At 35.9% G+C, this 26,770-nt stretch overlaps 1 protein-coding gene across 1 annotated transcript; it reads left to right on the top strand.

The window, feature by feature from the left end:
• Positions 1 to 16,029: 16,029 nt before the first annotated feature.
• LOC103401368 (protein DETOXIFICATION 49-like) lies at positions 16,030 to 18,029 on the top strand. The gene is made up of 2 exons (XM_008340083.4): positions 16,030 to 16,296; positions 16,409 to 18,029. The coding sequence occupies exons 1-2, from the start codon at positions 16,159 to 16,161 to the stop codon at positions 17,819 to 17,821; spliced, it is 1,551 nt and encodes a 516-aa protein (XP_008338305.3). The 5' UTR covers positions 16,030 to 16,158; the 3' UTR covers positions 17,822 to 18,029.
• The last annotated feature ends 8,741 nt before the right edge of the window (positions 18,030 to 26,770 follow it).

Below are 26,770 nucleotides of genomic sequence, written 5' to 3'. Positions count from 1 at the left end.
TAATTAATCTCTTAATTAGTCAATTTTAGGAAATATGAAAGGAATAAATTATTTAGCTAATTTATTAGCTAAATAATTGAATATAAAACATATAGAATAAATTAGATTTTGGGAATTACCTTATAGAAATGATTTGATGAAATAGGCTTTAAATTGTTACCTATTTTGAGCACTTTTGACTTGGTTGAAAGATGATTACCCGTTGCTCGCGTGTAGGAATCTCGGTATGCCTCAAGGGTATTTTTGTCCTCTTTTGTCCAAAAGTCCACGTGTTGCCTAATGAATATTTTTGGCTCCACAATCAGCATTGTGTTTTTTTTTCACATCATCTGTTGGAAATGCTGTCACTAGGGGATTGAAAAAAATAAAAAGCATGTGTCTACTCAAACAATTTATTTCATGTTCTAATTCAGAATTATAGATCATGGTATTGTCTGCCAGTATAAGGAGTAAGATTGTGAAACCATGGGATATTATGAAAAGCATGATGTTTTCAAAATGATTTGGTTGGCAATCTTACTCAGTAATTCGAATCGAAGGATTCCAATTGCTATTTGTCCTACCATTAATAACGGGGAACCCGTGAAAAAACATGTCAAAATCAGGTGGCTTGAGAATAAATGTTTTTTAGATAGAATATTGTAATGGAATCATCAATTAAGTTACAACTTAACAAAAATGTGTAGAAAGGTTAATAACGAAAGTTTAAGAAATAAGTATTATTTGTCTTAATAGTAGTTATATGCATGGTGTGTGGTGTTGTAAAATAAATATTATGTGTGTTGATTTTTTAAAGAGATAAGTACACTTATATACAATAGCTTTTTATTAAAACGAATTATATGCATGATATCTTTTTTACTGTAAATGACTATATTCTTTGTCACACGTTATTGTACAACAATATGTGTGACAGATGGTTAACTAATCTTTCTACCCATTACCATTTTTTTTACTTACTAATTCACATGCAGCATATGAAAAAAAATTATAATTATTTTTACAGGATTCTTTGTTTGGTTGATCTAATTTGTAGCAGAGAACCAAAGAAAAAAAAGGTTATTCTCAAGTTGAAGATCATTTGATACAAGAATGTATTCCATGCTTGGTAAGAAAGATCAATATATACCTTTTATGTTCATAAAAGAAACACATGCCATTGATTTTGTTATTTGAATAATGATTGTGACATGTTCTATCATTATCTTCATTTCCCCAACATTAGTATAGATTCATTTCGGATCCTATATCTGGGTGTTTAATTTGGTTTTGTTTTCAGACTCAGGAGACTATTTTTTTCTAGATTTCCCCATCTACAACACAGCTAGGAATTGTGAGTTAACATTGGATGGAATGTTAATCACCTTTTCTTTTCTTTATTGGATATTATTTTGTAGCTTGATGCCTTGGATATCAGGTGCTCATTAGTATGAAGGAGTTCAGAACTTCCCACATCTTCCGAAAGTTTAGGTCGAACCAAGAGAACTTTCATGATTTCCATTATGAGTATTTTCCATTGTATGACAATTACAAATTGATTCGAAAATCTAACATGGATTTCTTTTTACGTCAGGGTATTTAGGAATTCAATGTGCTTTGTATGTGTTCTTCTTCATTTTGCTGCCATTGTTGGACTTTCATTTTATATTTTTCAAAATTATCATGATGTGAAAATATGAGTTGTAATAAAACTCTGTTTTATAAAGTTTGCTAGATATTTGAATAATAACCCGTTCATAATGTGGATGGGAAAATTTGGATGATATTGAACCTAGCTACTTTGCATTATTTTGTTCAAATGGTATGTGCGCCCAAATGCATTTAAGATTTCCTACATTTCCTTAGGCATTTATATTTAGTAAACCCCTAATACACTTTGGATGAATTTTAGATTTTGATATTGATGTAAATAGATTTTAATAAATTTCACATGTTTAATACAATTTTAAAACCCACAGCATCAGGCTGGTTCAATTGTTAGTGTAATATAGATAGTAACTCCATGGATGACTTTTACATACATGTGAATTGAGGTAACTTCAGGATGGTAGTCTTCTCGAGAAAATAGGTTAAAGCGACCCTCATATGTGTGATCTTAACATTGTTCCTGGTATTGGATTATCTGAGTGGATATCTTATAATTCAGTAAGACTGGTACACATTATGTATACACAAGGTTAAGAAAACAAGGTGTATAGCCAATCTCGAACCATTAGCAGGGCTGGGTTAAGACAAGTGTGTGAGTGCTTAAATGGATATTTAAGTTCACTAAACACTATCGGTCCAAAGTTGTTGAAATGAGTCTTAAATATCAAGCAAGTAATTCTGAATTGCAATTATGCAGAATAATCCTTAGACTTGAGCCATCATAGTTATAACATGGTTAGGCTGGTGATTTTGTTAATGTATCATACCCAATGGTTAGAAAGATGTTACATCCATGCCATTTCCTTATCCATTTCACTAAATGAAAGTTGAAAACTCTACGACATGATCAAATAATTCTCGGCCAAGGTACTACAGATGATCGAGAAAAGATTCTTCATAGCCTAGAGGTAGTATCATGTATGTATAAAAGGATCACATTTGGGGTTTGACATACACTATCCAAACCCGAAGGATGTGATTGAGAGTATTGTATAGAGAGAGATCGTACTGCATTGTAAGGTGCAATTGAATAGGTTCTCCTCATACATAAGGTATAGACTTAGTGATTATGATGTACGACTAGGTGTCACTTATAGTCAATGAAGCCTTGAAGAGTTGAATAAGCTTTTCACAATAAGGTGGATTAAAATGTTGGTTTTTCAATCCATCAAAATGATTTAAAGAGTTTGCATCGTCTCACTGTCATGTCGATTAGAACCTAATGATCATACACCCTATTCTTTGTATGAGATGACTAACAAAGTGTTGGAATGATTAATGTGATTACCCATTATGAAAAAAAATGAAATGGTAAAATAACTAATTAAACCATTTAATTAATTATCATAGTGATTTCAAGTCTAGTTTGGGTTTCGATATAATCTTGGGTTAATTTTGGCCCATTGGGCACTAGCCCACTTGGACTCCATTAAGCCATTTGGGGGCGTTTGTTTGCCCTCACTAAGTGGGATTGGACTGGAGAGGACTAACTATTAGTTCAATACCGTGTTTGTTCCATGCTGGGACTAACATTAATGAGACTAAAGGGGACTTGCATGGACAAAACCCTTCACTAAGAGGTCTTAGAGAGACCCCCCCAATAACCATAGGACTAGCTAAGACTATCCTCTCTCGTCCTCGTCATGCTCAACAACCACTCCCGATAGACTCCTCGTCATCTCCGGTCACCTAGATCTTAATAAAATATTAATAATTTATATATTAAATAATATAATATTAGGATTTGTTATTATCCAACTTCTTAGTCCAACATTGCACCAAACGCTTCACTAAGTTAGTCCATCTTAGTCTAGTCTAAGCCAGTCCAACTTAGTCCTTGAAGCTAGTCTAGTCCGAGATAGTCTGGCGCAACAAACGCTCGACTTAAGTTAAGCGAGGGCACAAAAAGTCCAAAGAAACTCTATGGCTGATTTTACCTAAGGTGAGTGGGAGTTATATTTTTGTTATTTTTATTTCAAAATTCAAATGGAAATGCATGTCCACTTGCCTATGTGGAAAAGTGATAATGGTGGCACTGAGAAGAGAAAGGTGAGAAATTTTTTAAAAAGCCAACTTTCACCTCTCAACAAGTCATTCAAAACACTCAAGGTTGACTCATCCATTGCAAGCAATGCTCTCTAATGCTCTCTCTCTCTCTCTCTCTCTCTCTCTCTCTCTCTTGCATGAATTTCTCTGGTTGTTAAGGAGGAAGAAAGAAAAAAGAGAGGTATCTAAAGTATAAGAAAGATTACTCATCCTTTAGTACTCTTCATAGAGAGCTAAAGTAAGGTAGTATAGTTACCTTAGAGAGAAACCAAACATTCATCCACCACCTCCAAAATCGTGCACCATCACCAGCATTTTTGGTGTGTGCAACCCCTTCCTCATTATAGAATAAGTGTGTACTAACCTCTCACACTTATTCTAGACCAAAACTCATTGTTTCAAAGAAGATGTTGAAAGTTAGAAGACTCTAGCTTTTGAGTCTAAGAGGAGAAGCTATACAAAGTGGATCAATTTGAGAAGGCTTGGCCAAGAAGCTTCTTCGGATTCAAAGCTTGCTCTGTATGTATGAACACCAAACCTTATCTTTATTCTTGAAAGCAAATGAGTAGATCAACCACTTAGGTCAAGGATCTTAAAGGGAATTTGTATCACAACTAGTTTTGTCATTTTCGCTCTTAATTTATGCATGTACGTCTATTATCTTTCTTATTATATACGTGTATGGTTAATTAGTTTGCAAAATTGAACTCATACAAACCCTTTTATGATCATCAAAATTCATTGTGAAGGTGTCCTTTAGGTAAGCTTATTTGACGGATCCCTTAATAGAAGGGAACTATATATTATATACCCCGGGCTGCCCATTTCCAATTAACAAAAAGAACAATACTAACATTCCCCCGCTTGCAAATAACGTATTTTCACTCAAGTTTTTTTTAATCAAAACCCTTCAATCTCTTAATATTCATTTGAAGATCATCATTACAAAAAAAAAAAAAAAACATTCAAATCAGAGATCATTTAGTCATTCAAATGTTTTAAATCAACGGTGTAGGTACCAATTAACATATTTATGATAAATCATTGATTTATATGATACATTTCAATGATTAAACAATCTCCTATTTGAATGTTTTTTTTTTGTAAGAATGATCTTCAAATGAAGATTAAGAGATTGAATATTTCTGATAATGAAATTCTCACAGTGAAAATAAGTCATTTGTAAGTGGAGGAATGAGCTCATCTCCCAAGAAGGGAATGCAAGCGTAGTTATAGGAGTTATAAAAAAATGAAAAACCAAGGGACTTCATCTTAAATTCTCATAACAAGAAATAATGAAACATATTTGCAATATTTCTTAAACAAAACTTATAAAATAAAATATTTAGGTTCAAATTTGTAAGCGATAAAATCGTGTTAGACTACAGATCTATGAGTTTGTTATTTGTGGTGTTATACGCTTAAAATCAATATCATATACATATAATCCTCCCATGGGCAGACCAAAGCTCAAAGTTTTGTTTGTTTTTTTTTCTTTTTAAACAATAATACACATTAATATCAATAATGGTGGAGGCTACAATAATAATTATCATCGAAAGCATAGTGAAATGATGCGTTAGTTACTTTCAAGAAAATACCCTTCCACTTTAGTCGGGCTACAACATCCGCCATTTGGAGTCTACATACCTTTATAAAAAAATCACTAACTTTGGACTAAACTTCTTTCCCACTTATTCAAAAGTTACACAATATTAAACAAGCAAGGCTATAAACATCATAAACAACAGTTTAGGGTGATGAAACAACCTTTTATGAGTTCATCATTAGTAGCTTCCATTAAGCACTCACCCATTGACCTAGATGAGATATGTTTCATTGCAAGGTTTAAAGGTAAAATAATTAGTTTATTACTAAAGTTAATTGTGTACCCCATCATAGTTAACCTTTCATCCTCCAATACTTGCAATAAAGTGTTAACAATTGACTTGTATGCTTTCACCACTTCATGAAATAACACTATGCTATATGGCCTCCGTCACAACCTTAGTTAGTTGGTCACCTTTCCATGACCAATGCACCCTAGGAGAACCAATCAAAGGGCTGCTCAAAATAACCATTTGCAAGCTCTGTTTTACCAACACCCAGCAAACGTAAGAAGAAGAATGAAATAGCCTATTTTTCTCATTCTTAAGCCCAAATTCTTGACCTCAAAAAGGAATTTACAACAACATCAACTGATTTATCTTGCCTTACCACTGGTACAACATCAATTGTTTTACAACACTGTTAAGGACACTATTCTTCTCAATCTGGTACAACAATTTGCTTCCTTAGCTTGGACATTTGACTTCTCATCTATTTCTCGTTTCGTGAGCATTAGTGCTAACTCTACTCAATCCATCTTCCAACATTTCTAGCCCCAAAATTCTAGGAACCAATAAGTATCATTTTATGCATAAGTAGAGTAAGACATACAAAATAAAATAAGGAATTTGTTTTGGTACTACTTGCTTGATTATAACTCGTCTTGAACACATAATCATATGAGGCATCAGTCACTTCTAAGGAAATACCCCCATGCTCTAGACAACCTGCAACAATCTCCATTTTCATCATATCAATCTTCTTTAGTTCTTCAATTGAAAAAGCATGAAACACAATGACATCATCTAACTTATTCCAAACTAAAGTGTTCTCTCACATCTTCAATCACTTTTTCATCAACAAAATTGCCCCCTAAACCATATAGGAAATGCTCCGCTTCCAATTTTCAAGTCAAAATAATTATCGTATTATTAAAGTCAATTGTCTAAACTAGAAAGGTATTGGAGCATTATCACATTTACAGGTGCAAAACACTTCTTTTATGAGTGATATTTCCATGTGCACAACATTTACTAAGCGTAATGTTGACTACGTCTCATTCTATCATACAAGATTCATTCTTTTTAGCACATTCCTACAATTATAATGAGACTTGTGTTTTAATTAACTATTTTTCGTGATTGTTGCTCTTTTAACCTGTCGTGGCTAAAAAAAAAAAACTAATTGTATTAATAAAACTCTAGATGATTTTTTATCACAAAACAAATAATCACTCGTGACCACTTAAAACAAATCTTTAAAAATGACATCTTATATATTCAAATAATACTTTTCAAAATTAAATGAAAAAAATCATACATTTTTTGTTTGAGAGAACAATGATAAAATATTAGGTAATGAGACCTACTATAGTCACCCTACAACCTTATTTTCCAAGCGACATTTTAATAAAAAAAAAAGTTAATGACACCTTAGTCCTTTTGTAAAATGACTTCTAAAGCCCAAGTAAAAATTAGTCTTAACCTATTTTTTATATCTTTCTTAGGGTTTAGTGCTGACAGATTCGGTGAACTTGACATTGTTGTTTCATAATCTAGCGCATAATCAAGTGCACAATTCATTATAGTATAGTGCTGACAAATTTAGTTAACTTGACATAGTTTCATAAATTTGTTAGTTGTCGAAAAGCCAACTAACATGGGAGTTAAAAGCCTCTAATAATTCGAAAACCATGATGAGGTTGAGTAAAAGTTTTCCTACATTCAAATCACAGATGAACATTACTAATAATTTTTGTTCTTGAGAATTTACTCTAGTTAAAGTGGTTTTCATCTTCTTATTTAGTTAATGCGAACGTATATGTCATCCAAAGTCAGGCAACTGTTACAATTCTTGCGTTCTGATCATGTCTTCCGAGGAGTTGATATTTATTCAAGCACAAGAAGGATGATTGCATTGTATGGTAGTTACAATTAGCTAATAAGATTAATTATAGATTTTTTGTAGCTTGCCTTGTTATATGCAAATATGTGAGCTGCTCGTTCCCTCTTATAAGACCTGTCTAACTATTTCTCCTTTTTTGCAGAGTAGACCAATTTCGAGATGTCCACACGAGGCACAATGTGGCGTCAATGTTGTCAGCAATAGAATGTGTTCAGGGGTGGGTTCACAACTCACAATAGAAATGAGGTTGTTGTCAAGTTGTGTTAAGATCGTGTGGAGGTTGTGTGGAGTGATTTTCTTATTTTTTGTTCTTATTTTTAATTTTTAAAGAATAGTTAAATTGATGCAAGGACATTTTAGGAATATTGGTGGATGGAAAATAGTGTTTTTATTTTTATTTTTTATGAGGCGTGAGAATACAAGATAGGGTTAAGAAATAGGGTTGTGAGATGGGTCTAACAACTCTCTAAGTTATTGATTTCATCATTTGAATTTACATACATGAATATGAAATATTATGTAACCAAATTATGTCAAACAAGAAAGGATTTTCAAATTTGATATTAGATAATGATTTGGAAAATTCTATATCTCTCATAATATCATTATATAATACTATGGATTCAAATATATGATACTTATTCATAAACAGAAAAAATCTCCAGATATAGAAAAGTCAAAATATCAAAGTTTTTTCTTTTTTCTTATTTTATTTAGCTCGACCCTATGAGTTAACTCAACTTATAATACGTTTTTTCTAATTAAAAGGTGTGAATTTGTCCTAGTTTTCTAATCTTCATCTTTATGTCACTCTCAAAGTTATGTGAATTCATGAATTTTTGGCATTTGAAGAGATTGCCAGTTTGCCACCAACGTTAGAGTGTCAATTCAGATGTAAAGTTGGATTGGCTTTTAGTATTGTGAGAAATTCAAAGACGGACCCCAAATAGTAAATGACAAACCACCCGCATGGCCACCTCTTTGCCTTTTTGTATCTTCCTCACACTCGTCAATTCCTCACTAGTAAACCCTAACTAACTCCTCAAGACAAAAATAAAACTTATAGAAATTCTATACTAGAAAAAAAATTACTGATCAATTATAGTGAAAAACCTTGCATATATGTTTGTCCAATCTATTTTTTATTGACTTATTTATTGGATCTACACAAAATTTCAATCCTCTTTCACTAAGAAGAGGTATAACAAAATTGGTGAAGCCACCTCACATTTATATTTTCTTTTTGTCCAAACTATTCAACCATCCTATCAAGGATGGTGAAGAGGATGAACAAGATTCTCAGCATCGACCATCCACCATTTCTTTAATGGTAAGTTTTACAACTCCAACCCTTTTGTTCTTTTTCATACCATTTGCAGGTATGTTTTGTTTTGTGCATTTGAATTCAATTCATTATATTTTTTTGAATTGATTTGAACAGTGTTGATGCACAAAATCAGTGAAGACTTTAGAACAACATATAGTATCAAGTTTGTGATTTTCGCTCAGTTGCTCCGGTCACCTAGTGATGATGATGTGTAAAGAGATATAGATAGGGAAGCAAATAAAAGATGTACGTGGTTCGCCCTAAGTCTGGCTACGTCAATGGAGTATAGGAGTTCTCATTAATAGTGAAGGGTTTACAAAAATACATATGTTTAAGCATAATTATCATTAGTGGGTTCTAATGACTAGTTTAAGTACAATAAAGACATTAGGGATTAATTGTAGGAGAATTGTCTCTTTTTATAATTGAGGTGAGTTTTCAGCTTTTGTCCGCAGTTGATGTGGGACTCTATGAGATTTATTCTAACGTTGACGTGTCATGTTGTGATTGGCCTCCTGGTTGGAGGGAAACTCTTTGTGCTTCGACATGGGTGCCTCAACATGAATCCCTCGATGGGTCCTTGAAGGTATGACGTTGATCGGTGCTCGGTAGTTTCAGGATTGATCGAGTATGGTACAAACAAACAGGCTCTTTAAGAGATCAAGTAGCTATACAACATAATTCTGCCAATGATCTTGACATGCCTTATGGTATATGCAAAAGTGGCTATTTCAATGTTATTTTTGGAAATATAAGGAAAATTGGAATTAGTAGGTGGGAGCCAAGTCAATTGTGTGGCCAACATTATTGGCTACTGGGTTTTCATTGGCCTTACTTTAAGCATAGAAGGGATCTCATCACAAGCCTTTGAAGCCTAACAATAGCCCCTCATGTGTCATATCATCCAACGCAATATCACCTTACCCATCCTCACCTATATCCCCATCTCCATTATGTGGTTTAATTGTAAGCCCTTACTTATGTTTTCAGGCCGCAATCCAATAATTGCATCCATAGCCATAACTTACCTTACATTCTCTATCTCTATTCTATATTTCAAATCTATCATAAATCCTCTCAAAATCCAACTTAGAACCCAACACATCACCTTCATTTTTATGCTTAGTATTGCAGTGGCCCTTGTGATCCACGCATTTACCTACTATATCCTAGCATGGCATTTTGGCTTAGGCATTTAGGTGTTTCCCTTGCTGGAACCTTAACCGTCACGAACATTCTCATACCTGTTATTCTCTACTTGTGTGTTTCAAACATCAACACAAACACATGGCAATGGTGGTCCATCTGATATTATTTTAAATATTGGAACCAAATTATATGCCAAGTGGTCCCCAGTTGTGTTTTGGTGTGCTTGGAGTGGTTGTGGTAAGATAGTATGATTATCATATCAGGACTTTTCAGTAATGTAGTTGAAGCTATGTCTACCACGAGAATTGTAATTCAAACCACCGCATTGGTTTACCAATTCTCCCTACGCATTGAGTCAAGCTGTGTCGACACACGTGGGGAATGAGATAGGCACCAACTATCCAAAACAAGCTAAGCAATCATCATTTATTGCATTGTATTGTTCCACTCTCATAGGACTTATAACAACCACTTTCTTGGTCAAAATGTAGAATGTTTCGAACTTTTGAAACTCTTTTGAGAAATTTTTAACTTTTGAAACTCTTTTGAGAAAAATTTCTGTAGTGAATCAGTAAATATCTTTGATATTCATTGATTTCCTATATCTCACTTATATAGGATGAAGTTCACATTTCACCTTATTTCCATATCAATCTTTTTTTTCCAGATATTTCAACAAAAAATATCGACAATTTCATAGATATTTTGAACACTGGTTGATAGGAAGTGCAAGGCTAATTTTGGATGATACTATCAATTTTGGTTATGTTGCCTGTGGCACTTTTGATGGCGTTAATGATGCATTTCAGCTTGTTGGGCCCATGGCTGGGACTTCTTGCAGCCTATATGGTACAACAATTTGCTTCCTTGTTGGGCTATGCATTTAAGCTTATTGGGCCTATTGTTTTACCAACACCCATTCAGAGACATTATTCTTCTCAACCTAGTATAACAATTCACTTCCTTCGTGCTCGGCATATATAAGAGAATATGACTTCTAACTATCTCTTGTTTCACGAGATTAGTGCTAACTTGGTGACCATGTTTTTCTCAATTCATATTCCAACCCCAAAAATTCTGGAAAATAGTAAGTATTATTTTATGCATGAGTAAAGTAAGAACCACACAATAAAACAAAGATTTTGTTGTGGTACTACTCACTTGATTCTCTGCTTCAGCACATAATTATATGCAGCATCAACCACCTCTAAGGAAATACAAACTCCACACTGAAAGTGCTCTTTCACATCTTCCATCATTTTCATCAACATTGCCCTTTAAACCAAAAAGGAGATGTTTCGCTCCGAAGTTTGAAGTCAAAATAATCACTGTATTCTCAAGGTCTATTGTGTAACCCTCGTTGTCGATTAACCTTCCGTTCTCCAACACTTGCAACAAATTGTCAGAACCCACCTGTGTGCTTTTTGCACTTCATCAAAATAATAATATGCTATATGGCCTCCTTATCTTACAACCTTTTTTTCTTCATTTTAATCATTTATGTGATAGCTCATGAGTTCGATTATGGCAACACCCCTTTATTTTGCATATGTTCAATATCCTCGTAGGTAGGGTTTTGAGTTTCTACCCAAATGTTTCAGGTTTGAAACTCGCCCTCCTTTAAATTATTATAATAGTTTCAAATTCTTCATCCTCTCCATAATAGTAATTATTTTAAAATATATGTGTGTGTGTTTGTGTATACACACGAAACCAAGTGTTGCTTCATTAAAAAAACAAATAGAGGGTAGATGAGCCATTATCGATATAAACTGTTATTGCATACATAAATCCTACTTGGGCTAGCCCAAGCCCAAAGTAATCAAGTATGGCCATCCGCCACATTTTGAGCAAATATATCATTTAAAAGCTCATCTTTTGTGAATTTTCTACAAGTATAAATTTAGATTGGGATAGGTGAATGAGCATGATCTCCAGATCCTTTTTGTGAGGATTTCAGGGATCCTTCAATCGTGTTCGTTTATCATATATCATGCGGTTGGTTTTCGTTACGTACTGTTTATATTCAATTTTAAATATAAAAAAATTACAACGATTTCTGACCGCACGATGTACGATGAACAGATACGATTGGAGGATTCTCGGGATCCTCACAAAGAGGATCCGGAGAGGATCCCCATTTGGGATAGGTCTTTAGCCATTATAGATATAAACTGTTATTTGTTATAAACATTATTTTTAAGTGTGATTGTGTAAATCCTAAATTAGATTTGATACTAGTTATTCTTCCCTATTAGAACTTGTATTCCTTGGAGGAGGAGAATTATTTTCTCCCTTATTACTATAAATAAACTTGTATTCCTTGTAAGAGGAGAATTCTTTTCTCCCTTATTACTATAAATAAAGGTAGTGCGTAGAATTCTTTGCTCCCAATTCTCCACAGCTGCCACTTTCTGAGAATCCACTTGAATGCCTTGAGTAGAAATGACATGTCCCAAAAATGCCACTTGATTCAACCAAAATTCACATATGCATGCTATTGGAAATGGTCTAAAATGTTTAATTCCTAAGTTTTTTGGACCAATTGGAACTAAAGGAAATTGGTGGTGCTTGGTTGGTTGTTTGTAAACCACACACACACACACACACACACAAAAGTACCACTTTCTCTCTCTCACTCCCATACTCTCTCTCAGACTCACACTCTCTCTTTTTCCTCCTTCTTTGTACGGACGAACACCAAATTCACCCATTCATGCACAGATAAAGATCGTGCTTAGTTGCATTCTCTTCATTTCCTCACCACGAGCTCATCCATACCAGTTTCAGGTATGAAAACCTTCGAAAACCTCGTGAACCAAGAACCTCCGATTTGAACACTGTTCATGCAAATGTTAAATCTTGTGTTTTTGGAAATTTCAAGCTCACAGTGAGCTTAAGGAGATCCTTACGAAGCTCGGAGTACTTCGTTGGAGGTTTTTGGACGTCAGGATATCGAGATATGCAAGTTTAAAGTTTTGGCCAAAAGTTCGAGGATTCTCAGGCGAGATCCAGTGATTTTGGGAGCTTGAAATTGGTATGATTTTATTCTAAATGTTGTAAGCTTCGTTTGGGTACAAATTTCATTAAATTTAGTTGAGAAATGACGAAGATATAAGGATTAGAAGATTTCCCGGTTTTCCGGTGATCGGTGACTCGCCGGAGTCCAAAGGTTGAAGACGACGGAATATTCCGTTAAGTCTGACGGAATATTCTGACGCCGTTAGTTACTTTTAATTGTTACCGTTGGGATTTGACGGAATATTCCCCAGAATATTCCTGACGGCGTTAACTGACGTCATTAGTATGCCTGTCAAGTGGCCGTGTGTGGGGGCGCGTAGGGTCGTGCCCTTGCCGGCGCGTGGTAGCGCGTGGGAGCTTGAAAAATTATTTGGAAAATATGGGGATGATCCTGAGGTTGTGTAGGTCACTGTGGTATATTCATATACCCAATTTGAGCTATGTATGAAAAGTTATTACATAGTTTGGTATATGTGCATTGAAATAACGTTATTTCAGTACTTCTCCTATAGGCGAGACCTATCTGGAGGACGAGCGTAGCCAGGCTAGGCATGGGGGTTACGACCCAGCTGCATATCTATGAGTGGGCAATTATTTTTAGTATATACATATATATATATCTACTTGACGTTTTTCCCAGAAAACGTATTTAAAGGAAATGTGATTTAAATGCCATGTCATATATGCCTCATATTTTAGTATATGCATTATCATAATTATGCATATTGTTGCATGGTGCTGTGGAGGCCCAGGTAAGCTACAGGTGAGTACATTATGCTAGTAATGGTTATGAGATATGATGATGATGATGATGATGTTGAGATGTATATTAGAGCTCATTAATCTGCACCACGGTGTTAGTGCTTCCGCCCAGAGTTAGGGGCATAGTCCTTCACGTGATGTTCACTTCCCGCACCACACGCTCATCTTAGATCCAAGTTAGGTGCACAATCTTGTCAAATAGACCATTATAGGTGGTTCCGACTCGTAGGTGACCCGCGAGTTATCGCATAGTTTTCACGTGATCGTAGCACTAGAGCGTACTATTATTTTACACCCAATCTTGTCGGTCAGACCACATGAGGTGGTTCTGACTCGTGTGCAGTTATGATATACATGATGAGATATGTGACGTATATACATGATGATTTATATGATGAGATATGAGATTGATGCTGTGATTAAGATGAGCTCTAGATTTCCGCCGTATAGATCACGTCAGGTGACTTCGGCTAGCAGATGGTTATTGTGAATTGCATCACCTTGCTTACTTTTGGTATTTGTATGTTATTGGGCATGGCATACACATGGCATATATATATATACAAATATGAATCTTGATTTATTAAGCATGATTTGAGATATATTCATATTTATGTATTCTATTTTCTGGGAAAGTATCTATATACTTGTTTTACGGCGAGGGGTTAGTATATTCAAAGGAAAATAAGGTTTTCATACCCACTCAACTTTGTTTTTCGCCCCTCCAGGTTTTAGGTAGTAGAGTTTGGTGGCCACAAGGAATCCAACCGCGTTCTGACAGAATCCGAAAAAGTAGGATTCACCTTTGGGTGTTGTATCTTAGTAATTGTCCTACTTGACTGCAACTAGACTTTCTTATTGCTCTGAAAGTGTATTTATACACTTAGACTCTCACTAGCATCCTTTCTTAACTGGGATTGCTAGTTGCTTGGTTGTAATTGTTCGTATTTCCTTACTCTTTATCACTTCCGCTTTGCGCACAAAGCTACGTCACGCTCACATGACGGCCAACACGTCTCAACTTCGGTCGGGGTGTGTCAGCCACAGTGACACATGGATATACAGTTATCATTCACATGGGAGGCACGCCATGTTTCAACGGAGTAACTAACGATTAACGTAACGGAAGTATGAATCTGGAAAAAAAAAAAAAACATAACTTTAGGCATGATACTTGGATGAAAAAACAAACTTGATGTATAAAAGTTTGAAAACCACAATATTTTAGAGTAGTAAAGTAATAATCACGCGAAAATATATATAACAACAGCAAAAAAGTATTCGAACATTATCACTTTTACAGGTGCAAACATTTCTTTTTAAGAATGATATTTCCATGTGCATAACATTTATTAAGTGTAGTGTTGACCACGTCTCTTTTTGTCATACAAGATTAATTGTTGCCAAACCATTTCTACAATCAGAATGAGACTTGCTCATTGTTTTAATTAACTATGTATCATGGTTGTTGCTCTTTTAAATTGGGGTGACTCGAATAAAACAATTGTATTGAGAAAACTCATTATGGCTCCTTATCACAAAACAAACAAGAACTCGTGACCACTTAAAAACGAATCTTTTAAAATATGAAAACCTACAATTTTAAATAATACATTTATAATTTAAATGAAAAACTCATACATTTTATGTTTAAGAGAACAATGATAAAATATTAAGTCATTGATTTCATCATTTGAATTTACATACATGAATATGAATTTTTAAGTAATCAAATTATGTCAAATAAGAAAGGATTTTCAAATTTGACATTAGGTATTGATTTGGAAACATTATGTCTATGATTTATTGGTTTCAAATATATGACATTTATTGGCCAACGGAAAAAAAAAATTTCTAGACACAAAACTTATTTTGTTTGACCCAATGGTAAAAACATCAAAGTTTTTCCTTACTTTATAATTTATTTAGTTTGACCCAATGAGTTAACAACTTTTAACGCATTTGGTCTAAATTAAAAAGGTGTTAATTTGTCCTAGTACTCTAATCCTCACTTTTATCTCATTCTCAGAGTTACGTAGATTCATGAATTTTTGGCATTCGGAGAGACTGCCAGTTTGTCACCATCGTTAAAGTGTCAAATCTGATGTAAAGCAAGATTGGCTTTCAGCCTTGTGAGAAATCCAGAGACAAAACCCTCATATAAAATGACAAACCACTCGCATGGCCACCTCTTCCCCTTTTCTTATCTTCCTCACACTCGTCAATCCCTCACTAGCAAACCCTAACTAACTCTTCAAGACAAAGACAAAACCGATCACTTACAATGAAAAGCCATGCCTACATGTTTGTCCAATCTATTTGTTACTGCCATTGTAGAGAGACAATTGTATAAAGATTTCTAAGTGCTAGGAAAATAAACCATCTTTCTCTCCTTAATTTGAGTCCCGCTCCATTTCATCAATTTAGTCATTGAGATCTACACAAAAATTTCAATCTTGTTTAGCCAATTTGAGATGAGGTGTAACAAGATTGGTGAAGCTACCTCACATATATATTTTCTGCTTTTGTCCAAGCTATTCGACCACCCCATTAATGACGATGAAGAAGATGGACAAGATTCTCAGCATTGGCCATCCACCATTTCTTCAACGGTAAGTTTTATGAAACGTTTTTGTTTTTTTCGTACCATATTTGCATGTATGTTTTTTTTTTTTTGTGCGTCTGAATTATATTCATTATTTTTTGTTTAATTGATTTGAATAGGTTCTTGAAGAGATCAAGCAGCTATACAACATAGCTCTGCCAATGATTTTGACAGGCCTCATGGTGTATGCAAAATTAGCGATTTCAATGTTATTTTTGGGAAAATCGGGAAAGGGGGAATTAGCAGGAGGGAGCCTAGCCATTAGTGTGGCCAACATTAGCGGTTACTCGGTTCTTGCCGGCCTCGCTTCAGGCATGGAAGGGATCTCATCACAGGCATTTGGAGCCCAACAATGGCCTCTCATGACTCACATCTTCCAACGCACCATCACCATCCTCATCTTCACTTCTATCCCCATTTCCATCTTGTGGTTCAATTGTGAGCCGTTACTTATCTTTTCGGGCCAAAACCCAACAATCTCATCCACAGCCACAACCTACCTCACCTTCTCTATCCCAACTTTATTTTTCCAATCCATCATAAATCCCCTCAGAATCCACCTTAGAACCCAAAGCATCACATTCCCTTTAATGCTTAGTGCTGCAGTGGCCCTTGTGATTCATGCCCCTGCCAGCTATATCCTTGCATGGCATTTTGGCTTAGGCATTCGGGGTGTTGCCCTTGCTGGAACCTTAACCGACATGAGCTGTCTCATAACTCTTATTCTATACTTGTGTGTTTCAAATATCAGCACAAACACACGGCAATGGTGGTCCATCCGATGTTGCTTCAATGGCTGGAGCCAAATTATATGTCAAGCAGTCCCAAGTTGTGTTTCTGTGTGCTTAGAGTGGTGGTGGTATGAGATTATGATAATCCTATCAGGGTTTCTCAGTAATGCAGCTGAAGCTATGTCTACCATGGGAATTATAATTCAGGCCACCGCGTTGGTCTACCAATTCCCCTATGCGTTAAGTCAAGCTGTGTCGACTCGGGTGGGGAATGAGATAGGCGCCAACTATCCAAAACAAGCTAAGCAATCATCGTTTATTGCATTGTATTTTTCCATTCTCACAGGGCTTATAACATCCACTTTCTTGCTCACAATGCAGAATGTTTGGGGGGAAATTTTCACGGCTGATCGAGCGGTTATATCACTGACTGCTTCTGTGTTGCCTGTGGTAGGGTTGTGTGAGCTTGGGAACTGCCCTCAAACCACTGTTTGTGGTGTGTTGAAAGGTAGTGCGAGGCCAATGTTGGGTGCGATTATCAATTTTGGTGCTTTCTATGTTGTTGGGTTACCTATGGCACTTTTAATGGCGTTTGTGATGCATTTAGGCTTGTTGGGCCTATGGTTAGGCCTTCTAGCTGCCCAGATGGTTTGCTTTGTTGTGATGGTGATTGTGTTGATCAGGACTGACTGGGTGGCACTAGTGGAGAGATCTAGAGAGCTCACTAGTGCTGGTGTGGAGGAGATTTTAGCGAACGAATTCTATGAGGACTTAGTATATGCTATTATGCTAGTTAATTAGGAAATCAAGATATCTATCAATGGACTTGCCCTTGTCTCTTGTTTTCTTTCTTAATAAAGCTTAACCTTTTTAAGGTTATGTTTATGTTTAAATAAAATAAAATTTTCTTTATTATATTTGCATATCATGTGCAAGCAAGTAACAAAAACGATTTGTACAACCTCTCTCGGACCCCATTAAGTTGAAGCTTTTCCAGTCTTCATTTTGGTCTATTCAAAACCTTAACAACTAAAAAGAGAAAATACATGAATAATTTTCTCCTGTTAGACAATCAAAAAAATTATATCACAACAAAATAGTAATAACAGGTAAACCAACATTTTAGATCATATTTGCAAATTATGTGATATTTCACCAATAAAAAAATGCATGTTAATCAACACTTCAGTAATAATTTAATCATCAACAACCACATTATACGATTTACAAAATATAGTTTAAATAAATCGCCTTCCTAATATCACACTATGCAAAATATCTAGTTAAAGAATATTATCAAAGATATATGGTTTTTTAACTATAATTTATAAGTCAAAGTACTAGTGTTAATATAAATGCTAAACAATAATTTAATATTGGTCTTATTTCTAAAAAATAAAAGACTTTCACTTTGTCAGAGAGAGAGAGAGAAATGTTTCGTCATGGGTCAAAATATTGTCCATTAATGTGGGTCCTACAATATGTGAGTCGTAAGCGGCATCTTATCCTGTAATGGGTCCCATAAACCTCACCATGCAACCGACAACATAATTTGTTCTACCTTAAATCTCGCTCAAGCTTTTTCAAAACTTGAGTTACGACCATGGTCTAAAATATCCATAATATCCCGATATTTTCATCGAAATTTTCATGTTTTTAGACTATCGATATTTTTTTGGACTACCGATATTTCTGATATCATCGATATTTTAGACTTTGCTAAGTCACTCATGTATCTTACCATGCAATGTATAAAGTGTAAAATATTGTACTAATTCATTATATATAAATGATTATGGTATGTTTAAACTTCTTTCATTAATTACTACATATTTTCTACACTCACAATGTTTGCCAACTCGCTATATAATCAACTTAAATCAGTTATATCTATCATGCAATGTATTTCCTTCCAATTTTTTGTGATAAACTAATAGATAATTGACTAAATAAACATCCTGCAAAGTTTCAATAAAAATTTCCAAGTTTTTCTTACAATTTCCGTGGTTTTTATTCAATTTTTATCGATATTGATAATATCCCGATATATCCATCGAAATTTCCGTATTTTTGGACTACCGATATTTCCGATATCATCGATATTTTATACCTTGGTTACGACAAAGGCAAGCTATTAGCAAAATTAAAAATATAACAAAGTGGATACAAATCTTTACCATATTCTACCAATGTGTAATGTTATTTATACACCTATTTTTACTTTCTACACATCTTTGTTAATTTTTGTCAATTGATCTTCTTCAATTCATTTGATCTGACGACTGAAAATCGAGATGAGTGTGAAAGGTAAAAATGAGTCTCTTTTAGATAGTTTTCTAATTGTATTGTAATACTTAAAGAGGAACACTTATCTTACTTAAATAAAGGCACAATGAGATGAGCAATCACACATCAGAATTCACTCAATTCTTTCTACTTCTCGCCACACCCTCTCTTCCAATCTCTCTATAGTTCTTCAATTAAATAGGCTTATAACACATTATTAGCACGCTCTTGACGCTGCGCTAAAAAGAGTTTGTTCATCTTTATTTAGGGGAGTATTGCATTTCAATCATTGTTATTATGATTAACTTTTTATTTATTATGTTAGTATGCTTATATTGATTATATTTGGTTTTTCTTATACTGAACGTGATACAACACATCGGAGCTGGAATTTCAAATTTTTAAGAAGGATCTCCTATAAATTCAAAGGTTTTATTTCGTTTTCAACCAATTAGGTTCTTCCAATACATAGACTAGATATTTTATAAACCCGTATTTGTATGGAGATATTCTCCATGATACATGAACCCCAGTCTATTATTTCATAGTTTTACTATGATATATATATATATATATTGCATATTCTAATAGGGAATTGTTATTAGCACTCAAAAAATCTCATTTGGCACTCCAAACTTTCTATAATTACAAAGAAAAATACACTTGTGAGGAGTGTTAAATGAGATTTTTAGAGTACTAATAACAATTCTCATTTCAATATATATATATATACACACAGAGAGCTTAAGGGGCCCACACCTAATCCCCATTTTTTTCAAAAAATGGGGATCCCTCCCCTTAAGCTCTTTGTGTGTATATATATATATATATATATATATAAGTATGTTAATGCACACGCAATTAATATTTGTGCAATATATGTTATATTTTTATGAAATTGTTGTGTGGAATTATGTGAGTCAAAGAAACCAAAAAAAAAATAGAAGCACAAATTAGGGTTCTAAAAACTTAGGAAAAATGAGAAAAACAAAAAAGGGAAATCGTGGTCGAGTAGCGACCTGAAGTCGCACCGCCACGCCGCCTCTGAGTCCGCATCGAGTTGAAAGCTTTGTCTCATGAACAAAACAACGCCATTGGCATCTGGACCCAAACATCAACCCTCTAACTTGCTGAGTGCAAGACTTGCCCATTTTGGGCCTCCCTTCTCTGCTGGACAGGCCAGTCCAACTGATCCACTCGTTGGGCAACCTTTTCCCCTCGGGTTACCTTTATCTAACCAAGCTTGAAACTTGTTGCTGGCTGTTCCCCTTGGCCCGTGCTCTGCAACAAGCCTGCATCATCCCGCCCAAGCCCAACAACATGAAGTTTTTGCTCCAGATCCTTTTTTAGCAGGCATCACAACTTGCTGGGCTGCTACGTTTTCTCGACTTAATATTAATTTTTGGCTTCATAGCTTCGCGGCCGCACCAAATTATGTTGGGGTGTCATCGACTCAAGCCTAATTAGGCTATGTTTTCTTAATCATTTAACCTTAAGTCATCTAAAGTGAATATGACCCGAATATCATTAATTTGTTTCCAAGATTGACCCCGTATGTTTCCGATCTATAAAATTAATTTAAGTCACCAATAGTCCATTAATTTGACAAAAATCCAAAATGGCTTGCATTCCACTTTTTGGAACTAATGATGCAATAGTATGTCTTTTATGTGAATCGTTGACATCCTTTCATAGCTCCGAAACTACTCACACTTGGGTTCCTAAAGCAATATCAAATTCACTACACTTAGATGTATATTGTATCTTGTATTCTTGCAGCTGCCCTTTTTATGAACCAGAAGTTCATCTAAGCTCGAACCTGTAGTTTCGTATTTAGTGCCTTTGAAACCCGAAGTTTACATAAAACAATACACCCAAGGAAACCCCAAAGTTTTTCATGCAAACTAAACCAAATCATGTCTTAGAACCCTGAATGTTCTAACTTTGATGCTTATGGAGGTTTTATTTTCAATAGCACCAACCACAATATTGTTCCTTCCAGTGAGTTGTTGAATACTCACAAGTTCGATTTCTTGAATTAGGAAGCTTTTGACAAACCACTTTATGTGGGTACAAGTCGTGAAGCTCCACTTGACTGTGCAAAAGTTGAGAATACATTTGTCAATGAATAGGTATAATTCTAAAGTTTAGTACACATGCCATAAGAGGAAAAAGTGAGAGATTAGTTTGCATGTGGTCCAATATCTTTACGGTTAAGATGTTGGATTTCTATCAATGCATCTCACGTTCGAAACTCCCATCTCTACATTATTGTAGTAGTTTCAAATACTCCCTTTCCCTTAATAATAATAATAATTTAAAAAAAAATATCATAGGAGGAGGGAGATTAAGCTAAGCAGAACAATGTGCAAACTATAAATAGGAATCAAACTTGACACAAATATTATACATCGGATAATACTTGCATCCCCATGGGCGGAATGCACATATCTCACCCCTTAAAATAACGTATTTTCACCACATAAATTTAATAATCAAAACAGTTCAATTTCTTAATTTTCATTTGAAGATCATCTTTATAAAAAAAAGTATTCGAACCAGAGATTATTTATGCATCCTGTTGATGCACAAAACTGGAGAGGTCTTAGAACAACGTAAATCCGACCGTGAATCTACAAGAAAGTAAAGAACACAAGATGTATCGTGGTTTACCCCAATGTTTGAGCTACGTCCACACTGATGTTGATCGTATTTCTCTGTAACTGTATGTATGGATTACAAGTGTGAGGGGGAGAGAGTTTGAGAGAGTTTCTCTGTTTGTGAGCCTTGTGGCTTGGTATGTGACGATAAGACTTGAGGATTGTGAGGGTGAGGAGACCCTTTTATAGACTAAGGGCTCCTTCCCTTTTACATGAATCATGGGCTCAATGTCTGGAAACCCAAGTAATGAGGCCCAATATAATATGGTAGCAACAGTAGTCCCCCAAGTCTTCAATCAAGAGAGTCTTTTGGCTGAAGACTTGAAATTCAGTCCATGTGTAGGTCGAAGTAACTAGATGTCGTCTAAAACTGATACTCGATATGGGACGGTGCTCAATGTGGAATGATGCTCAACTAGAACTAGCACATGTTGCAAGGCTGTTCGGCTTGTGGCTTATGTTGCCTTGGTTGGCTCGGCTTGTAGGGTTGAAGGTAAGGAAGTCATTTTGATAGAATAAGGGCTCCCTCCTCAATACATAAATGATGGGTTAGAGTTGATGTTCGCGGCGAGGCGGTTACTCAGTAGGCGGCGATGCTTTCTAATGATGGTGAGGGAGTCCCTTTTATAGAATAAGGGCTCGCTCCTCAATACATAAATGATGGGCTAGAGTGGATGCTCGCGGCGAGGTGGTTGCTCAGCAAGCGGCGATGCTCTCTAATGATGGTGAGGGAGTCTCTTTTATAGAATAAGGGCTCGCTCCTTAATACATAAGTGATGGGTTAGAAGTGATGCTCGCGGCGAGGCGGTTGCTCAGCTGGCGGCGATGCTCTCTAATAAAGGTGAGGGAGACCCTTTTATAAAATAAGGGTTCGCTCCTCAATACATGAATAATGGGTCAAGTCCTCCAAGTATTTTTCATGAGGCCCAGTTGCGAAAGCCCAATATATGGTACATAGTGTAGTCCCACAAGTCTTCAATCAATAGAAGATGTTGGCTGGAGACTTAAAATTAAATCCATGTATGGGCCGAAGTGGCGGTTGTTCGAAGGTAGTCTTTGTATACCATGCACTGAAGCTTTGTAGGTGAAGCTGTGAAAGTGAAGCTTTGAAGCTGGAGCTTTTGTAAATGAAACTTTCGAGGCTGGAGCTCTGTAAATGAAGCTTTCGAAGCTGGAGCTCTGTAAATGAAGTTTTCAAAGCTAATTGACATGAGTGATGCTCATGAATGTTTATGTTGATTGACATGAGTGATGCTCATGGATGTTGACATGAGTGATGCTCATGAATGTTGACATGAGTGATGCTCATGAATGTTTATGTATGATTGACATGAGTGATGTTCATGTATAATTTTGAAGTACTGAACGTAGTTTTGATCACCTAGTTGGTGATAATAACGGCAGGCTGCCGAATAATTTTGGAGTACTAGACGTACTTTTGATCACCTGGTTGGTGATAATAGCGGCAGGCTGCCGAATAATTTTGGAGTACTGGACGTACTTTTAACCAACAGGCTGGTGATAATAGCGGCAGGCTGCCGAATAATTTTGGAATACTGGACGTACTTTTGATCACCTTGTTGGTGATAATAGAGGGTGGACCTTAAGTGAAGGGATGGAGGTTGGAGTTTAAAGCTATAGGGCCTGACGCTTTTGGGCATATAGGCCTTCACCCTCCACATAACATTCCAGCCCTTTTTTTTTTTGGCATGCTGCCTTCTTTCTTTATTTATGATTACCCTCTAGTGGGGTTATACAGATGTCTCCAAAAAATAAGAAAAATAAATCACATCATTAAAAAAAAAAAAAACTGCTGGACTTGGCAACAGTGAGATTTCTCCCTTCACATCAACATCAACATCCGTGAATTGGGTGGTGTTGTAGCTTTTGATAAAGCTTCTTGCACTCAACACAAGTCTTTTTCTTTTTCTGCTGCATTGCAGGTTTACAACATGGGTGAGCAACGCAAACCCTACCAAAAGGTCAGTGTACTCCAGCTGTAAAAGGTTAGTATAATTATCCAAGTGCTTTTCTCCTTCCTCTTTTTCCTTTATTCCACCCTTGCTTTCTGCTTTTTCTCGGTTTTTCTGCTTTCTGCAATGATCTCCGAAATTGATCGAGTAGTGGGTGGGGTTTTTGTTTCCCACCCCATTTTCTGCAACTTTCAAAATTGCAGGGGTTGGCAGCAGGAAAACTGATCTCTACAGTCAACTTACATCCATCATTTTGACGTCGAGCATCCATCTCCTTCCATAGAGGTGCGTCGGGAGCATAGCGAGGCGTTTTTTTACTGCACCCATAGTAGAATTTCGAGTAACTAGACTTCCAAACATCAATTACCTCACGCCCATTTCCATTCTGCTTTCTGTTTATGACCAAGCGCTGTGAGTACCACTCGAGATCAGATGCCACGTGACCAGTGAATAGCGAAATCAGGCCCAGCCCAAACAACATCAACCCATACACCAACGACCACGACCACGACCACGACATCACTGTCTGCTTCCTCTCCTTTTGCGACAGCGACGTCGTCATTTTGGTGACGATGATGATGGTGGGGGTCGAGGCAGGAGATCTCACGTTTGGTCTTTCCAAATCCGGTCCTGCTAGTTGTTTCATTTTCGAGTGGAAGATCTGAAATCCCACCAAGGCGGCGCTCGGCACATGGCTTTCAAGATGTGGTTGCTGAATACGGATTCTCCCACAGCGAAGGCGATTTCTTGACATGAGAACAGTGAAGAGTAATGCCATTTTTTTTACACAAGTAAGGAGCATTCACTCATTTTACGATCGCTAGAATCGAGAATAGGCCGAGGATTGCGACGGCGATGACAATAAAGAGTGAGATCCTGGAGCTGTTAGAGTCGTCGAAAATCGAAGGGCAGTTGGATTGGAAATAGGATAGGAAATGATGGTCGCAATCTTTGAAGGGGGGCTGACCGCGACTGTCGTCGTCGTCTTGGGGATGGCTCGAACCCCCATTGGGATGGAGTGCCTGAGCTCCGCCATGGCTCGTTTCGAACTGTAAGTCATGTTTCTTTTGAGGTTTTTCTGGCTTCTGGTTTGTTCTTGTGAAAACATTGTTTGTTTGTGGATGGAAATTTGGAATTGAACTTGTTGGGTTTCATGAAATGCGGATTTGGGTCAGGCCCTCTGCGAGTTCGGCTGGAAACGCTCCAATGTTTTCCTCTTCTCCTTCATAAGTCCCATGGACGTGTGCTCGGTTTTAGCTAGACCGTTAAGGAGGATAAACCGGTTGGTGGCTTTGTGGCGTCTCATGTGCATCTGCATATTCTGGTCTCTCTGAAATCCCTGGTTACAGATCGAGTAGGATATCGGGTTGTGCAGATTCACAGTGGAGTGTGGTGAGGTCTCATGATGGTGAGATGAAAAAATGAAAGAAAACCGACATAGCTTTTCATGTCATTTCCCACAAACGGTGCCAAATGTTGATGCACAAAACCGGAAGGGTCTTAGAACAACGTAAATCCGACCGTGAATCTACAAGAAAGTAAAGAACACAAGATGTATCGTGGTTTACCCCAATATTTGGGCTACGTCCACACTAATGTTGATCGTATTTCTCTGTAACTGTATGTATGGATTACAAGTGTGAGGGGGAGTTCTCCAGAGAAAGAGAGAGTTTGAGAGAGTTTCTCTGTTTATGAGCCTTATGGCTTTGTATGTGAGGATGAGACTTGAGGATTGTGAGGGTGAGGAGGCCCTTTTATAGACTAAGGGCTCCTCCCATTTTACATGAATCATGGGCTCAAAGTCTGGAAGCCCAAGTAATAAGGCCCAATATACTATGGTACCAACACGTCTAAATGTATCAATGGATGATGTGAGTACCAAGTAACATATTCATTATGAACCGTCCATCAATGTGATATATTTGGATCACTATCAATCTCCATTTCGAATAATTTTTCTGTAAGGATGATCTTCAAATGAAGATTAAAAAACTAAAATGTTCTAATTATGAAATTTAAAGGCTGACATTATTCGTAAATAGTGATAAATGTGCATTCTCCATGTGGGATGTAAAGTATTATCCATATATATATATATATATTTATATATTTATATGTCTTCGTCATCTGGGTCAAACCTTATGTGAAGTCTATATTTATTGTTTGGCTTCCCTTGTCAAATGTTGTAAATTGTACCACCATGCTCTAGTTAGATTTAGGATTAAAATGCTACTTTGGGATCTTGCTGCTGGAAATATCATTTCAAGGGCTTGACTTCTTACATCAAAGGTTTGTTCATACATCTGCATTTCACACCATCATTTCAAAGGTTTGTTCATAAATCTAGATTTTTTGAGTGCTAATAACAATTCCCTATTAGAATATGCAATATATATATATATATATATATATATATATATATTAACCCAAAGATTTCCTCTTATTTGGTTTAAGATTTTCAATATGTTTAACTAATGCATCATTGCAGTTTATTAAGACAATCTTTTTCCCTTGAAAGCTTAATCCGGGATCAATTATCAGCCAAGCAACCTGAAGCTTATGAGTGGTTTAATGTGTCTTATAATTTTTCTAGATGGATTTGAAGATTATATAGATTTAATCCTGCTTCAATTTGTCAATGTCTTTGATTTTATTGGAAATTTGGAATGGAACTTTGAATTTATTTATACTCCTCTGGAAGATGTATTACAAAATGGCTGCAAGTTTTGTTTTCTTAGGGATTTTTTTTTGCTATTGAAGGAAAAAAAAAAAAAAAACCGAAACGGGCCAAAATAGAACTGGAAAAAACCAAACTGAAAAAAGGTTGAACC

The sequence above is a fragment of the Malus domestica genome, chromosome 15 (genome assembly GCF_042453785.1).
Source record: "Malus domestica chromosome 15, GDT2T_hap1".
In the NCBI taxonomy this organism is placed as follows: Eukaryota; Viridiplantae; Streptophyta; class Magnoliopsida; order Rosales; family Rosaceae; genus Malus; species Malus domestica.
The sequence above is the reverse complement of the archived record's forward strand: the minus strand, read 5'-3'. Positions and strand labels throughout refer to the sequence as shown.

Excerpts from the sequence above, each read along its gene's own strand:
- LOC103401368 (XM_008340083.4), top strand. The coding sequence starts at position 16,159 with ATGAGGTGTAACAAGATTGGTGAAGCTACCTCACATATATATTTTCTG. Across the intron at positions 16,297-16,408 it reads CATCCACCATTTCTTCAACG|GTTCTTGAAGAGATCAAGCA; the intron begins GTAAGTTTTATG and ends TGATTTGAATAG.